The sequence below is a fragment of the Triticum dicoccoides genome, chromosome 3B (assembly GCF_002162155.2).
Source record: "Triticum dicoccoides isolate Atlit2015 ecotype Zavitan chromosome 3B, WEW_v2.0, whole genome shotgun sequence".
Classification (NCBI taxonomy): domain Eukaryota; kingdom Viridiplantae; phylum Streptophyta; class Magnoliopsida; order Poales; family Poaceae; genus Triticum; species Triticum dicoccoides.
Window position 1 is genome coordinate 732303216 of NC_041385.1, and position 16775 is coordinate 732319990.

At 46.3% G+C, this 16775-nt stretch overlaps 2 protein-coding genes and 1 long non-coding RNA gene across 3 annotated transcripts; 1 reads left to right on the forward strand and 2 right to left on the reverse strand.

Moving 5' to 3' along the window:
- The first annotated feature begins 6 nt into the window (after positions 1 to 6).
- Positions 7 to 2610, forward strand: LOC119278160 (uncharacterized protein At3g27210-like). Its single transcript, XM_037559512.1, has 3 exons — positions 7 to 233; positions 1098 to 1178; positions 1808 to 2610. The coding sequence occupies exons 1-3, from the start codon at positions 47 to 49 to the stop codon at positions 2236 to 2238; spliced, it is 699 nt and encodes a 232-aa protein (XP_037415409.1). The 5' UTR covers positions 7 to 46; the 3' UTR covers positions 2239 to 2610.
- Positions 2611 to 3297: 687 nt separating this feature from the next.
- LOC119278161 (transcription and mRNA export factor ENY2-like) lies at positions 3298 to 6557 on the reverse strand. The gene is made up of 5 exons (XM_037559513.1): positions 5653 to 6557; positions 5411 to 5510; positions 5028 to 5122; positions 4135 to 4211; positions 3298 to 3763 (listed from the first exon to the last, which is right to left on the reverse strand). Coding segments are annotated over exons 1-5 (351 nt in total). The 5' UTR covers positions 5655 to 6557; the 3' UTR covers positions 3298 to 3686.
- A 7090-nt stretch (positions 6558 to 13647) lies between these two features.
- On the reverse strand, positions 13648 to 16571 carry LOC119278162. The gene is made up of 4 exons (XR_005137634.1): positions 15952 to 16571; positions 14963 to 15878; positions 14625 to 14664; positions 13648 to 13947 (listed from the first exon to the last, which is right to left on the reverse strand). It is a non-coding gene; the product is annotated as an uncharacterized LOC119278162 (long non-coding RNA).
- Positions 16572 to 16775: the final 204 nt, after the last annotated feature.

Genomic DNA, 16775 nt, shown 5'->3' on the forward strand with positions numbered 1-16775 from the left:
TCGACTCTCTGCTTGGGTTGCAAGAAGCGCGGGGAAGACGCCGGAGATGGGTTCTTGCGCGTCGGTCCACAAGGACGACGTCGGGCTGCCTAAGAAGCAGCAGCTGCTCAACGCCTCCTCGCCGCCGTCCAAGGACGGCACCAAGGCCGTCGACGGCGCCCCCGTCGGCGACGTCCTCGTCGACCTCAAGCGCAAGATCGAGGGCTTCGGCCCCAGCAGGACCCCTGACACCGGTGAGTACGCCGCTTCATCTTTCTCTGCCACGGCGTCCGTTCCGATTCTTGCTTGCTTCGTCAGTTATCAGTCGCGGGATAGATTAATCTTTGTCTTCCACGGCCGGAGGAGCAGATTGGTGGTCGGTTCTTTATCTTTATGTGGAAAGCGGGCTTTTTGGGAAGTATTTTTTCTTCATTAATTGATTTATTGTTCGTGTCTGCTGTGCATTCATGCCGAAGGATATCGGCGTTGCGGTTTTGGTAATCCCTTCCGTAAACAATCTGGTTGAATGTTTCAGAATTTCAGTAGGTAGTAGTGATGATCTATTCGTCTCAACAGAAAGCGACTTTTATCAGCGCAGACTGGTTCTGAATTCAACTGCACACACCCGAAAAACAGAGACTTGTTCAGGATTCAGCGGCTACCGCAATCCTTTTTGTGAAAAATTCTTGTCATAACTTATTTATCCAGTTCTTGAAAAATTCAGGTGCTTGCCCAAATCAGGATGCTGTACCGCTGCAACCATGGAAAGACTATCTGGTTCCTTGGTTATTTTTCGTAGCCAGATTCTTAGGGGGACACAGTTTCGTCCTTAGTTGCAGCAGCTCAGAATTGCCAATTTGAAGTTTCAGTCTTGTGTCTCTCCCTGTTGCCCCAAATCAGGAACTTGCTTCCTAGTTACTGGGTTTTGGCTCTAATATCGCTTCATCTGAAATCAAGTTCCAGCCTTGACTTCTGAATCATCATCTAATAAGTGTGCAAGCTAGTGGTTTTGTGACAAGGTTTTTTATCAAATTTTAATGCGGTCCAATCATATTTCTGCCAAACTGAATCTGATAATTCTTTTACAAAGAACTGAACTAACTGAACCCAATTTGCAGGTAGCAAGGATGAGATGTTCTTCGAGTCTCAACCGTGGTTAGATTCCGACTGCGAGGACGACTTCTACAGTATAAATGGAGGTAATCACAGAAATAGACACATTTATCTATCTACTGTATAAGTAGATTCCATTCTAGTGCTAGAGTATTATATACTCCCATTCTTGTGTGCAATTATGCTGCCTCTCCATACGGATGTTTCTCTTGTGCCAGTGGATTGGTTCATGCTGTTCCTTTTTTAGGCTGTTCTGTCATTAATATTATATATCTGTAGCATACCAGCATGTGGCTTGTTTCCTCCGTCTGTTTAGGCCCAATTGCATGTTCTCTGATTGATATGATGATGAACTGCTGATGTAGCTTTCATTTGTCGCACTAGAATCCGAGGGGCTTATTTTAGGCACCGATTGCTTCTTGAGACAAAAGGTTGAGGGCCTTTGATTTTGATTTAGTCTTTTGGCACTATCATGCTTGTTGGCATCTAAACAGTTATGAGCTGCAGTTAGCTATCCCAGCCCATGTGGCTCCTTCATTTTATATAGCTAATGCCGAATCTTGAGAATATAAGACAATCATGCCTGCCTTTTGTGACACCCTCAGGAGTTTAATAGTGGATAGCTAGATCTTCAACTACCAGATCATGTGATAGCTTCAGGTCTCCAGCCCCTGCGACACGCTTAACCATAAGATATCCTCTTCATGCTGTGCAGATTTCACTCCGTCGCGCGGCAGCACTCCGGTCCATCAACCCAGGGCGCAGACCGTGATGAGCAGCGTATTTCTACCTGACAACGCCGTGCAGAGTCCCAATTCATCGGAGGCTTCTCCAACTGGACGGAGAAAATTAGCCGATCTCCTGCAAGAGGCGACGCGGAACGACACTGGGGAGAGCGCCGACGCCGCCACCGGAGAGTCGGACGGCAGCAAGAGCGGACAACAAGCCGTTGCCCCAGCAGCTGGGAAGTCTGTGTCGGAGCGCAGCTCCGGCTGCAGCACGGAGCCGACGCCGGTGAGGGAGGCCAGGAGCCGGAAAGAGCGGGCCTGGTATGCTGGCCGCTGCTGCCTGCCGACCTTCGTCCACAGCCTGGCCCTAGACGACGAGGGGCGGCAGAAGACGGGCCCTGGCCCCTGCGCCGTCTGACTGACGGTCGAAGGTCGACGGCGGGCGTCTCCGAGCTGTATCTACTACGATATACCACTACTACCTGAACCTGATCCAGCCCCTGAATCGAGCTACTGTAAAGATGGTGAGAGCGCTGAGAGTGCTATACATATAAATATGCTTGTAATAATCAAGCGAATGGTCCACTCCGGTGAGGTAGTTCATGTGCTGCGTCCGGAACCCTTCCTAGCTCGAGAAAATGCTTCGGCCTGTGCATATCTTAAATCTCCTTGCCTGCCTCTGATCTGATCTGAACCTGAGTGATCTCTCTCCATGGATATGTTTTTCAGTTGCCAGCAGTTGGCCAGAAAGAAAATGGCATGATTGATGCCTCTGTGTGTGTACCTAGTATACCTACCATGCCATGTTCTCCAGGGGTTCACTGTGTGATTGGTGGGTTTTGAGGCAACTTGATGATGGGTGCTGGGCAAGTGGATTTCGCGTCTGTCCAGGGTGCCAATTGTCCGGCGTCTCTTTTGCCTTTTCCATTGGCAATTCGGCGTGGATCACGGTGGAATCCGTGGTTTGCAGCGGTGCCACGGATGGAGCCGGATCCGTGCTGCTTTTTGGTCGAACTTTGTGACAAGGACGCGTTAATTGCCCATGATATGTGGGTCATCATGCACCACTGCCTTTTGATATGCATGGAATAGTACGTTGGTCTTATATGCAAACTTCTGACCAGAGTGTGTGAGAGAGAGCAACACAAACCTAAATTAAGGGCCAGCCAGCACAGCAAACAAATATCCAGCAAAAAATATCCACTTTCTGAACCCATCTTTCAGAGGTTCCAGTGAACCCCCAAAAAAGCTGTCGACGATGAATAAGATCGATTTTGGCAGCACAAACAAATATCAACAGCCAAACAGCACAGCAAACAAATGTCAGACACACAGTTGAATCGGCAGCCAAGCAGCACAGCCAAAGAAATATCTCTTTCACCCCTATTGTGAAATCTTTCAGAGGTTTGAAAGGACCGAACAAGCTTATCGTCGGCAAACAAGATCGATTTTGGCAGCACATACATGTAACAATCAATAAAGCAGCACACAGGAAATACTAGTATCAGATAAGGCCTTCACAACACAATGACAAAAGTGGCGTCTGTTCTTGTTGGTCCCTCATGAGGATCACTCAATCAGGTTTGACATGAGACACGCGAGTAGTACTACCAGACGCATTGATTCCGAGTTCTCTAATTAAGATTACCAAGTGGCATCGAAGCGACCGTGCAATGTAGCGCTACAAATACAGTGTGGTGATGGTGCAGTCACAGAACAGGGCCAACCACATGCCTGACCAGGAAACACGTCCACAGCACCAGATCCGTTTTATGTTGATATTTGCTGCTTCCCTGAAGTGTGACACGTTCAAGATCGATGCTTCAAGCTTCCTACACGCGACTTCCGATTGGTATGCTACATGGGCTACCAAAGCGAGGAAGACATCAGAAAGGATCGGATGCGTTGCAGCAGCTCCGCCTTCACCGCATCGGGCACCGAGGCTGTTTCAGAAGCAGGAGAAAATGATAATCGTGCAAAAAGAACCAACCCAAATGAAAGAAACATTTGCTTAGGGCTTAGCATCATTGTTATTGACAAGAAATGCACAAATCTATGGCAAACATAGGAGGCGAGAAGCAGGTGCAAAAAAAGAACATTGTCCAAATTTTTGTCCCAGATCCTGTTACAGTAAGTAAGCGACTTTGGAGTTTAGGTTCCCTTGCCTGACACTTATGAAAAGATGGACATATACAAGCCATGGTTATATTATTTTATAACAATCCTTCCAACTCGTATCTAATGTGAACTGGAACTAAGCAACATACCTCTTGCAACCAGAAATAAATTAATTGGACAAATGAAAATCACTGACCTCTTCCTTTTGGAGTAATAACATGAATAAGATCATCTAATGTTACATTATTTCTTCCCTTTTTCCTTGCATATGCCCTAGAGAGAAATAAGATTAGTCAACAATGACGACGGGGAATGATAGCTTTTAGATTCTCAAGGGAAAACCATGGCATCTTGAGTCCAGACAAATGGAGTGTGCAATACAACACAAATTTCAGAATGCTCAAATATGACAGCTGAGGCAGCAGACAGGTTAGTGATAAACTGCAAGTTGGTTGCCAAGGCTCAAGAGATTTCAGTGATATAGAATTAGTCTCGAGATGATTTGAATAAAGGTAGAACCGGACTGTAAGAACTGCATAGCCATGTATTCTGCAGAAACATAACAGTTGAAGTTGTCCTGTGCAACAGAGTTAAGAAACTCTTCATAATACTTGACGAATGTGCAGAAAGTATGTCTTAAAGCGCACATGCTGCTTATGTTACTTGTAGCTCTGGAATTTTTGTACTAAAACAAAACATTTAACTCATTGCAAATATTATAGAGTAGTAAACACCTACTAAAGCCATGCATTTGCTCATCGATCAGAAAGTGGTATGCCTACCGTTAAGTTTGCTTTACGAGAAATCAAGACAAATACATGCTATTTTTCTTTGGTCATAACTAACCTAGTAAACAGGATAAAAACTCTGCATTGTTGTGAGTTTAAAGAATATACTTCAAAGATAAAAACATCTTTCTTTTCAAAGGGGAGCAGGTTTGTTATTTTAATGAAATCCTATGACAATGTTAACTGATTGCTATGCAACATTGGACAGGAAACGACAGATATAAGTCATTCTTCAGAGTTGTTGGCCATAGTAAACACATGCCAGACATTATACCGGACTTAGATGGATGAGGAGCCAAACCTGCAGAGAGCCTTCATGTCATCCCTCCAGCCGCACTCGACGAGCCGCTCCCGGAGAAGCTCCATCAGCCGCTCTTTCTCGCCGCTCTCTACCAACTTCAGAAACCAAAAGCCCACCTCACAGTTACCACACACAATGCCAGCAGAAGCAAAAAAAACACAACCCTAAGACCATCCATTGTTCCTTCTCACAGTAGACCCTTACCCCCCACCCCCTCTCTCTTCCTACCAAACCCTAGCCAAAATCGAATCCAGATTACCCATCCGCATGACACCGGCGGCTGCCGGCAAGCCTAACAAACCCTAACCCCAAGAGAGAAAAAAGAAAGAACAGCCGCGACCGCAGATTTGCTGCGCCGCGGGGGGCAAGCGAGCAGGCAGTACCTTGAGGTTGATGATATCTCCGAGAGAAGCCTCCTTCCCTACCTCCTCCTCCTCCTCCTCGTCCTGGTCCGGCGTCGGCGGCCGGTTAATCGACGACCTCCTGCCAAAAAAAAAAGGAAAAAAGAACGCAAATTCTTGAGAAATAGTGGCACCGCCGGACTGGATGACACATGGATAAGATTGCATGAGGGTTAATCGCAGGATCCGCGGAAGAACAGGAGAGGATCGATTAGCTCGCTTACATGCTTGGACTGGAGAGCGCCTCTGGCTTCCTGCTTCGTCTCGCGGGTTCCTGAATCCTGTCTCCTCTGCTTCAGACGTTGTCAGACCGGCTTTGCTAAGTTTTTTTTTGTTTTTGCCCTGTTCCTATCGGAGCGGACTGCCGGGTCAGTTGCTGGGCCGCTTCTTGCGATAGTGTTGGCCCGAGCTCCTTTTCTTTTTTTCTGAGAAAAGTGTTGGCCCGAGTAGCAGACGCTATTGGACACGGTCTGGGCTCTTCTCTGGGAGCAAACAAGGGGGGAAATCCGAATTTTTTTTCTCTTTGGAATTAGAAGCATATTCGGTCAAATAACCTTTTTTTTTGCGAGAAGAGCTTTCGATCTATTCACCAAACATCAAGGTTAGAAATTACATCCATGTACAAGTATGGTCGTCCTCTATTGGGATGTACTATTAAACCAAAATTGCGTCTGGAGACTGATAACCCTTGTGATCTCTTTCCTTTTTCTATTGGTTAAGGAATGTTAATAATGAAATAACTGATAGAGCTGCTAATGGATTTCATGTCCCTCTTGGTCTCCGTTCTCGTTGGACGTTTTGACTTAGTAGATATGTGATTTTCACTTTGATCCACGTACTTTGTTTCTTCTTTCACCGCTTCCTTTCGTCTCTATTCTTCGGGGCAACGAGGACTATAAGTACGGGAACCTAAGGCGCGCAATCATCATTGCCCCTCCCTCATCGAAGTTGGCAAACCTTGTTATAATAGACAGTTGGTAAATCGTCGTGCTAAGGCCCTATAGGACCAGCAAACCAGAACAACAACGTCACTGTCGGGGATATATCTCGCGGTATGACCCGGCCAGAAGTATGACCCGGTTGGGCTTGGCATTTTCATTGGTAACCCGCCGGAGGACTGGCGATTCACGAGTCTGGCGGCTCACTGGTCCGACGACTCACGAGCCTGGCGACTCATGGATGGCCTTAACGGCGGGTCAGATAGAAGACTAGGCCCAAGGCCCAGAAGGCTGGCTCATATTATGGTGAGCCGGTTTAAGAGGAAAGACATGAGGAATACAAGGAGTCAGACCCGGACTTGTATCCGGCTTGTATTAGAAGATAGATTAGTCCTAATCTTATTTGGACTTCACATGTAACCCGCCCCTTCAACTTATATAAGGAGGGGCAGGGCATCCCAAGAGGGACAAGTAGGAAGAAACAATCTCTAGGGCCAGACACAAAGATCCGGCTTACCGGCGACTCCCCCATGATCATAATGAGATCTAGCCACAAACATCATGTAGGGTTATTACTGGATGATGTTTCCCGGGGCCCGAAGCTGTCTAAATCCTTGTCTTATGTTGCGTCTCTCGATTCCGCCCAACCCCTCTCAAGCTATCACATAGATGTGTTGGCCTCGCGACTAAGTCCTCACACTAATGACATATGTCGTGACAATTCCACGACAGTTGGCGCCCACCGTGGGGCCTGCGCACGGTGGGGTTGAGTTCTTGGAGGGATCTTTCTAGGGATCGAGAAGTTGTGCAATTTTCCGGATGAGCCAGTTTGAAAGGGTTTGCGTCAACTTCAAGTGGACCAGTCCAGATTTTAGATCTATGAGATTTAAGGTTCAAAAAAATTAAGGTTACAAACTTGTCTGTCGCCATCGTGGCGCAATCTGCCGATATGCAGGAGGCCAACAGGAACTTAGTCCTCACATCATTGAGCAATCAGAGGGACGTGATCAAGTTTTCGGGGCAACTGTTGTCCGCGGCATCTAGCGATCCACCAAGCCAGTCAAATCACCAATGATACGAAGCCAGGACCGAGACCGACAGGAGTTCTGTACGCGTACAAATCATCCAGTTTGCTGCTCCAACGCACCATATACTTTTTCTGAAATCTTAAAAGTGCACGCGCACTTTTTCGTAGGAACGGGCGGCCGGGCTTGTTACGTACATGTATGTCTACTTTTTGTCAGCTAGTGGATATTTTTTGTTAGAATTAAATGCATATGGACTAGTCCTAGAAACAGATTCACGCACATTAATTTTGGCCACTTATCGTCTCGGATCGTGGGCTGTCACGGACTCGGACGTCCACGCGGCTGCGTCTATATAAGTGTGCGGTGTCCCCTAACCCTAGCCGCCACGAACAGATCACATCTGCTCACGCCGTCGTTCCTTTGCTGCTGCTGCCGCCGGTGACTCCATCCCGTCCGCCGCGTACACAGTCGACGGGAGAGCAGGTCTCCGAAACCACGCCCTTCTGGTTCCTGTACGGGGTGAGGGGCGAATAGGTTTTTGGGCAGCGATTACGCGACTGCTCGCTTCCGATCGTCTACTTCCTCTACGTCCGCGTCGCCTTCATCATCACCATGGCCACCGACCCCGACCGTGCCGCCGCCGAGAAAGCTGAAGCCGACAAGAAGGCCGCCGAGGATGCCGCTGCTGCCACCAAAGCCGCGGCCTCTGCATGGCCTACTGGGGGGTATAACTCATTTATCCCGCTCCTGATTAATTTCATATTAGCAGTACTAGCAGTATGTGTAGATTTGTCTACTGTTTACTTAGTACGTGCATGTTTAGATTAAAGTCAGTACGTCATCAACTTAGTCAATGCCATGCTAGTGATTTACTCGTGGATTAATTTAATCGAGAAATTGCCTATTTACTCAACAATTCAAAAACCTATTATGTGTAGGAATTTTTCCGCAAGTGGCTTTGCCGCAGCACTGAAACCGGATAAGTTTACCGGTACGTATTTTAAGCGTTGGCAGACAAAGACCACTTTATGGCTCACGGCTATGAACATGTTCTGGGTCACCGGTGTGTCCACGGGAACGATTGCTCCTGAACAGGAGAAGGCGTTCAGGGAGGCAACCATTGTGTTTCTCGGAGCAGTTCTTAGCGTGATCGGAGATAAACTGGTCGACGCATATTTACATGTGCATGTCGCCAAGGACTTGTGGGAGGCGCTCGAATCTAAGTTCGGGGCCGCCGATGCAGGGAGCGAGATGTATATTATAGAGCAGTTCCACGACTACAAGACGGTTGAGAACCGTCCTGTACTGGAGCAAGCTCATGAGATAATATGCATTGTTAAGGAGCTTGAGCTTCTGAAGTGCGAGTTACCGGGCAAGTTTGTCGCGGGCTGCATAATCGCTAAGCTCCCCAATTCCTGGAGGAACTTTGCCACCACTCTGAAACATCAGAGGCGTAAATTCTCTGTGGAGGATGTCATTGGCCATCTGAGTGTTGAGCAGAATTCGAGGGCAAAGAACTCGCACAGGAAAGGGGCCGAGGGGACTTCTGTTGCCAACATGGTGGAACCAGAGGAACTTCAACTCCCACAAGTTCAAGGGAAAGAACGATGTCCAACAGAATACCGACTTCAAGAAGAAGGGTAAGAAGACCTTCAAGAAGAACAAGAAGGATGAGGGCTGCTTTACTTGTGGTTCGACTGAACATTGGGCCAACAAGTTCCCAAACAAGTTTAAGAAGTCAGGACATGACTCCAAGTCTGTCAACATGATTGTGGGCAACAATGAGAATGGTGCATCTGGGTACGGTAATTTATTTACTGTTTTTTCAGTGTTTCAGCCTACCGATTGGTGGGTGGATACAGGTGCAGGTGTTCATGTGTGTGCTGAAATTTCATTGTTCTCTTCTTACCAGGTCACAGGCCACGGGTCCGTATTGATGGGGAATGGCGTGAGTGCTTCTGTTCATGGTGTTGGCACGGTCGATCTGAAGTTTACTTCGGGAAGGATCGTGCAGCTGAAGAACGTGCAGCATGTCCCCGCCATCAAGAAGAACCTCGTTAGTGGCTCCCTTCTATGTAGAGAAGGGTTTAAGTTGGTATTCGAGTCTAATAAATTAGTTGTTACTAAGTATGGACTATTTGTTGGAAAAGGTTATGAGAGCGGAGGGATGTTCCGCCTTTCCCTCGCAGATTTCTGTAATAAAGTCGTGAACCATGTTCATTTGAGTGTTAATGAATCTGAGGTTTGGCATTCACGTCTTTGTCACATAAGTTTCAGTGTTATGACGCGGCTAGCTAAGTTGGATTTAATCCCGAGTTTCACTTTAGCCAAAGGTTCTAAGTGCCTGTCATGTGTGCAAGCTAAGCAACCTCGCCAGCCTCACAAGGCTGCGGAGGAGAGACACTTGGCACCATTAGAACTCATACATTATGATCTTTGTGAGATGAACGGTGTATTGACTAAAGGTGGAAAGAAATACTTCATGACATTGATAGATGATTCAACTAGATATTGCTATGTGTATCTGTTAAATACTAAAGATGAGGCTCTACACTATTTTAAAATCTATAAGGCAGAAGTTGAGAATCAACTTGAAAAGAAAATTAAACGATTCCGTTCAGATCGTGGTGGAGAGTACTTCTCGAGTGAGTTTGATTCCTTCTGTGCGGAACACGGCATTATTCATGAGAGGACGCCTCCCTATTCACCCCAGTCAAACGGGGTTGCCGAGCGGAAAAACCGTACTCTAACTGATCTGGTTAACGCCATGTTAGATACGTCGGGTTTATCCAAGGCATGGTGGGGGGAGGCTAATATTGACGGCATGTCATGTCCTGAATAAAGTTCCGATAAAGGATAATGAGATCACTCCCTATGAGAGATGGGCAAAGAGAAGGACAACACTCTCGTACTTGCGTACTTGGGGCTGTTTGGCGAAAGTCAACGTGCCGATCCCCAAAAAGCGTAAGCTTGGACCCAAGACTGTGGACTGCGTTAATTTGGGCTACGCTAAGAACAGCGTTGGCTATAGATTTCTAGTAGTGAAATCTGAGTTACCTGACCAGAAGGTCGGTACAATCATAGAGTCTAAGGATGCTACATTCTTTGAGGATATTTTTCCTATGAGAGATATGCAAAGCACTTCTAGACAGGAATCTGAGGAGACTCCTGAGCCTGCCATTCCTATGGAATATTATGAACGAACACATGATGAAAATCCTGAGGAGGATGACGAGGAAACCCTTGGTAGGGGCAAGAGACAAAGGACTGCAAAGACCTTTGGTGATGATTTCTTCGTTTACCTCATGGATGATACTCCCACTTCTATCTCAGAAGTGTATGCCTCTCTAGAAGCTGACTACTGGAAGGATGCGGTCCATAGCGAGATGGATTCCATCATGGCTAACGGGACATGAGAGATCACTGAGCGTCCCTATGGTTGCAAACCATTGGGATGTAAGTGGGTGTTCAAGAAAAAGCTTAGGCCCGATGGTACGATTGAAAAGTACAAGGCCAGGCTTGTGGCCAAGGGCTATGACCAGAAACAAGAGAAAGATTTCTTCGATACTTATTCACCTGTGGCTAGACTGACCACCATTCGAGTATTACTCTTGTTGGCGGCCTCACATGGTCTTCTCGTCCATCAAATGAATGTTAAGACGGCTTTTCTGAATGGAGAGCTAAATGAGGAAATCTACATGCAACAGCCAGATGGCTTTGTGATAGATGGTCAGGAAAGGAAGGTGTGTAAGTTGCTGAAATCTTTATATGGCCTAAAGCAAGCACCTAAGCAATGGCATGATAAGTTCAATACAACTCTGACATCTGTTGGTTTCGTTGTTAATGAGGCTGACAAATGTGTATACTATCGCCATGGTGGGGGCGAAGGAGTTATACTGTGCTTGTATGTTGATGACATACTGATATTCGGAACAAACCTCAAAGTCATTGAGGAGGTCAAATCGTTTCTGTCTCAGAACTTTGAGATGAAGGACCTTGGTGTGGCTGATGTTATCTTGAACATCAAGCTACTGAGAGATAATGAGGGTGGGATCACACTTCTGCAATCCCATTATGTTGAGAAGGTGTTGAGTCATTTTGGATATTCGGACTGCACACCATCTCAAACACCATATGATCCTAGCGTGTTGATTCGAAAGTCCAAAGGCATGGCTAAAGATCAGTTGAGATACTCTCAAATCATTGGTTCACTAATGTACCTAGCGAGCGCAACGAGGCCTGACATCGCGTTTGCTGTGAGCAAACTGAGCCGGTTTGTTTCCAAACCGGGTGATGTACATTGGCATGCTGTTGAAAGAGTTATGCGCTATCTGAAAGGTACTATGAAATATGGACTTCACTATACCGGAGACCCGTCGGTACTTGAAGGGTATAGTGATGCGAATTGGATCTCTGATGCTGATGAGATGAAGGCCACAACTGGGTATATGTTTACTCTTGGAGGTGGCGCTGTTTCCTGGAAGTCTTGCAAGCAAACGATCTTAACGAGATCGACAATGGAAGCAGAATTAACAGCATTAGACACTTCTGGTGTTGAAGCAGGATGGCTTCGAGATCTTTTGATGGACTTGCCACTGGTTGATAAACCGGTTCCGGCTATCCTTATGAACTGTGACAATCAGACTGTCATCACCAAGGTGAAGAGTTCAAAGGACAACATGAAGTCCAACAAACACATAAGAATGAGATTAAAAGCTGTCAGAAAATTAAGAAACTCCGGAGTGATAGCGCTGGACTATGTCCATACGGCTAAGAATCTGGCAGATCCCTTTACGAAAGGGCTATCACGTGTAGTGATAGATAGTGCATCGAGGGAGATGGGTATGAGACCCACATGAGTTGTCATGTTGGTAACCCAACCTATGTGATCGGAGATCCCGTGAAATAGGACCTGAGAAACAAGCCAGTGGTGAACTGAGGAGAGTAACTTTACTAACCCACTCTGTTGGAGATGCAATACTCTCGGAAACTGTATGGAAGGATGACTACTGTCTTAATGTGTTCCAAGGCTTATATGTATAAGCAAGATGCTATCCTACAGAGCGATCTTTGGAGGAACACACCTATGTGAGCCCGACTGCTAGTCACAGTCTATGAGATTGGGGTGATCTCTAGTAAGCTCATGAATAGGCCAGGAGTGTGACTTATATGCTCCACCCGAGGGGTCAGTCTTCGGCAGCCCAGTACTAGTAAGACATGTGGTGAAACTTCTTTACGCCAAACTGATAATTCAAGGCATAGTCCATTGTTTAGTTGTGAAGGAGTGTAGCTACTTGCTCTAGGTGAAGCTCAACCTTAACAGGTCTTCACTGAAACACTAGTATATCAAAACAACGTTTGGAACAAAGGACAAAGTGGGCCCCTGAGATCTGGTGGGGGATTGTTGAAATGTGAGATGGGCCTAGAGCTTATATGACAATTTCAGATTTGATCTCTAAGGGCCCATGTAGGTGGCATGACAAGGTGGTGGGAAGTTTAGTCCCACCATGCTAGTGGAAGGAAAGTTGGAGTGGTTTATAAGGGTGGCTCTTCTACATGCTATTGGAGCTTGAGAAGAGAAGAGGCCCTCGCGCGCTCCTCCTCCGCCGCCCGCCTCGCCACGCCTCGCCTCGCCTCGTCACGACGCCGCGGGTCGCGGGTCGCGGGAATGAGCCGAGCCGAGCTCACACCTATGCGCTTATTTTTGCCAGTCACTAACGGAGAGGTTCTGACAGCAGGGCCACGATTCGAGACGTCGGATCGACGTGGGTCAAGCCCACGTCTCTCCACGCGGCTGCGTCTATATAAGTGTGCGGTGTCCCCTAACCCTAGCCGCCACGAACAGATCACATCTGCTCACGCGCACGCCCACCGTCGTTCCTTTGCTGCTGCTGCCGCCGGTGACTCCATCTCCGAAACCACGCCCTTCTGGTTCCTGTACGGGGTGAGGGGCGAATAGGTTTTTGGGCAGTGATTACGCGACTGCTCGCTTCCGATCGTCTACTTCCTCTACGTCCACGTCGCCTTCATCATCACCATGTCCACCGACCCCGACCGTGCCGCCGCCGAAAGCTGAAGCCGACAAGAAGGCCGCCGAGGATGCCGCTGCTGCCACCAAAGCCGCGGCCTCTGCATGGCCTACTGGAGGGTATAACTCGTTTATCCCACTCCTGATTAATTTCATATTAGCAGTACTAGCAGTATGTGTAGATTTGTCTACTGTTTGCTTAGTACGTGCATGTTTAGATCAAAGTTAGTACGTCATCAACTTAGTCAATGCCATGCTAGTGATTTACTCGTGGATTAATTTAATCGAGAAATTGCCTATTTACTCAACAAAGAAAAGGGAAGGTATATAAATACACGTTTTAAAATATCTGTATGTACCTAAACTGAATGAGCTCTGTACACTTGAGGCATAACATAGTAAAATGTAGTTAAATCAATCTATCATGTAAAAAACAAAATACAGATATGAGCAGAGAACATACCAGTATTATTGATGATTCACTATGGGTGATACTGTCCACAGTCCACACATGCTATGAGATCTCTGCCACCACCGCAACATTCACCAAAATGTCACAATTAAAAATAATAAAGGTAATGGATACAACAGAAACAATGTAGGAAAATATGCTAGTAATCACGAACATCACTAAACCCCATGTAGGGCTTCAGGGTTGCCTCTCAATTTTAAGATCTGCTATGTAATTCCAATTATGACAGGGGCTATATAACACATTCTTGATTTTTGGCCTATCCTTGTCATTTTGTATAAAATATAGTATCGCAAAAATAACGAATAGAAACCAAACAAAAACTCAGCCAGGATTAGGCTGGAAACTCCAACTTTTTTCAGATTCTTCTTAAATTTTCAATACAATATGTGAATAGTAGTTTGAACAGTTTACCATTAGTATTTGGATTGCTGACTAAGAAATGACAAACATTTGGCGATCTGCGTGCTGCCGTTGCCTTACATTGATTGCCAATTCTCTAAGCATCTCATTTTGACATATAACCATAAAAAATTGAGACACCTAGCTTGTTCGCGCACAAGTGAGGTTGCTTTATCCAAACTCTAGTTAGGTTGCTGGTTATCAAACTCTAGTTATTTTGCTTTATCCACTCTACTTAGGTTGCTGGTTATCAAACTCTAGTTACTTTTCTTTATTCTACTTAGGTTGCTTTATCCAAACTTAATATAATAAAATACATAGAACTTACTTGGACTGCGTGGAGTTTGATGTTTCTACACATCGCTAACCTGATGCACAATAAGAAAAACTCTAGTAATCTTGCGCGTGCAATGCCCATTTCAAAGTTACAGATATAAATTCAACAAAAGCAAACTACAAGTAATAACACTTCTATTTTAAAGATCCTGTACAATAAATCTCCAGTAATAAGGAAAAAATCGTGAACTAAATTACATATTCTAACTTATCAAAAAAATCATTATTTTAGCTTAAACTGTATCCAAATTTCATAGAAAGGAGAAATTGCATCAAAAAAATCATTATTTTAGAAAGGAGAAATTGCATTTAGCTTTTTTAAAAGCTTACATCAGGCTATGATTGTCAAAGTATTCGCAGTGGTAGCGCTGCCACGTCCTGCTACGGATGTGGCCGGACCGTCATCCCCAGGCAACTCTTTGAAATTTCATGAATTAATCATCGACTAAAGCAGTCCACAAACTCCTCATCGGAATGGTTTATAGCTAAAAGTCATGAAAACATATTCAACAAAGATAAAGATAACAATTATTGGACATGCTAATTCTGCACATTTGTTTTTGGTAAAGAGACGGAAATATACTTGTGAACATTCCAGATTCATAAGTCATAAATTGGCACCAGACTGATGGTATTTAACAAGCCAGAGTATGCAAATATGATATCCAAACAATTATTGTGCAATCAGAATATGTGAGGAAATAAAAACAAACACAATTACTATAACACCTAGAACGGACAAAACCAAAGTTCAGTTCAAAATCCTCTGAAGACAGTAGTTATCACACTATCAGTCACATGAGCATGGCAGGCCCTAAACATGCAAGAAGCAGCTATATTTGTATTAACATCTAACACAACATCTGAGCATTGCATATCAAATTTGACGTAATCGGCACATGCCTTAATTTTGTGTTTCTCTTGTTATTTTCAATCCCAAGGACCTCCAATTGATCCGGTTTGCACTCCCAAGCTTCTGGACATCTGCAAGCAAACGCACCGCAAATCAATTAAACCCAATCCCAGCCCCCAAATCAGAAGAACAAATTTAACCTCACAATCCACTCATCCATGTTAATACAGAAGTTCTTCCTGGAGCCCAAGCAACCGTCCTGAGCTTCCTTGAGAATTTTGTCCGACGGAACTCCGAGACAAACTGCGAGAACTGAAGTTTGTGTGGCTAGTAAAGCACAACTTGGGAGTCACGTCCTCCGCTCCCGCTTCATCCCAATCATCCTCGCTCTCACTACATTCTGCCTCCTTTTAGTAATAAAATGACATCTGAACTTCAGTTAAACCTACACACATAACCAGATTACCAGATATGGCGTTCGCGTGGAGTGTGGCGCCGGTCACATCGAGGAAGTGGTGTCCGCGTGGTTTCAGGCGCAGGCAGCAACGGAATCAGCATCCGGGCCGTTCCGTCGATGACGTCCTTGCGGTGGAAGGATGTGACATCCCCCTGCGATGGAGAAGAGGAGGAAGGGAGGAGCTGGGTTACCGCCGGGCGACCATCGCAAGGGAGCGCAATGGACGCCTCGATCTGTAGGGGCTCGCCGTGTGGGGATGGGCTGGGCTGTAGAGAAGGGGAGAGGATATGTGGTGGACGCCAGCGGCTTGGGAAGAGGAGGACGAAGGGGATCGGGGCGTGAGGACGGAGAAGTGGGTGGTGCGTCAGGGTGTGGACTGTGGAGTACCAGAGGAGCACCGCTGGAGGTCGGGGCTGGAGGAGCGCCGCAAGAGGTCGACGTGGCGGCTGGTGCCGCCGATCATGCTTGCAGGCGAACCCTCGACCCCGACGGTTGAGTAGTGGCAAGCGGCAACCGCGCAGTGGGCGCACGGACGGCGAGGCGGCGCTGAATCAGGGCCGAAGCGCACGGAGCGGCGGCAAAACATTCCTTGGATTGGGGAAGCGATGTATTGGGTGGATGCGGGGAGCGCGGAAGTTTGGTTCGGCAGAGTTTTCGTCCGCCAGAGCAAATTGCTAAATGCAGTCTCGGCTGAGGATTAGCATAATCTTAACGGTTAGATTAAATTAAGTGCCCTGATCGTGAGGTTGGAATTGATCTGTGTTGTTATGTGTACATTAGGCTGTGTGCACTTAATGATGAATATGTTTTCTTGTTTAATAATAAATAAGTAG

Excerpts from the sequence above, each read along its gene's own strand:
- LOC119278160 (XM_037559512.1), top strand. The coding sequence starts at position 47 with ATGGGTTCTTGCGCGTCGGTCCACAAGGACGACGTCGGGCTGCCTAAG. Across the intron at positions 234-1,097 it reads CAGCAGGACCCCTGACACCG|GTAGCAAGGATGAGATGTTC; the intron begins GTGAGTACGCCG and ends CCCAATTTGCAG. Across the intron at positions 1,179-1,807 it reads CTTCTACAGTATAAATGGAG|ATTTCACTCCGTCGCGCGGC; the intron begins GTAATCACAGAA and ends CATGCTGTGCAG.
- LOC119278161 (XM_037559513.1), bottom strand. Across the intron at positions 5,123-5,410 it reads GAGATATCATCAACCTCAAG|TTGGTAGAGAGCGGCGAGAA; the intron begins GTACTGCCTGCT and ends TGGTTTCTGAAG. Across the intron at positions 4,212-5,027 it reads GACATGAAGGCTCTCTGCAG|GGCATATGCAAGGAAAAAGG; the intron begins GTTTGGCTCCTC and ends ATTTCTCTCTAG.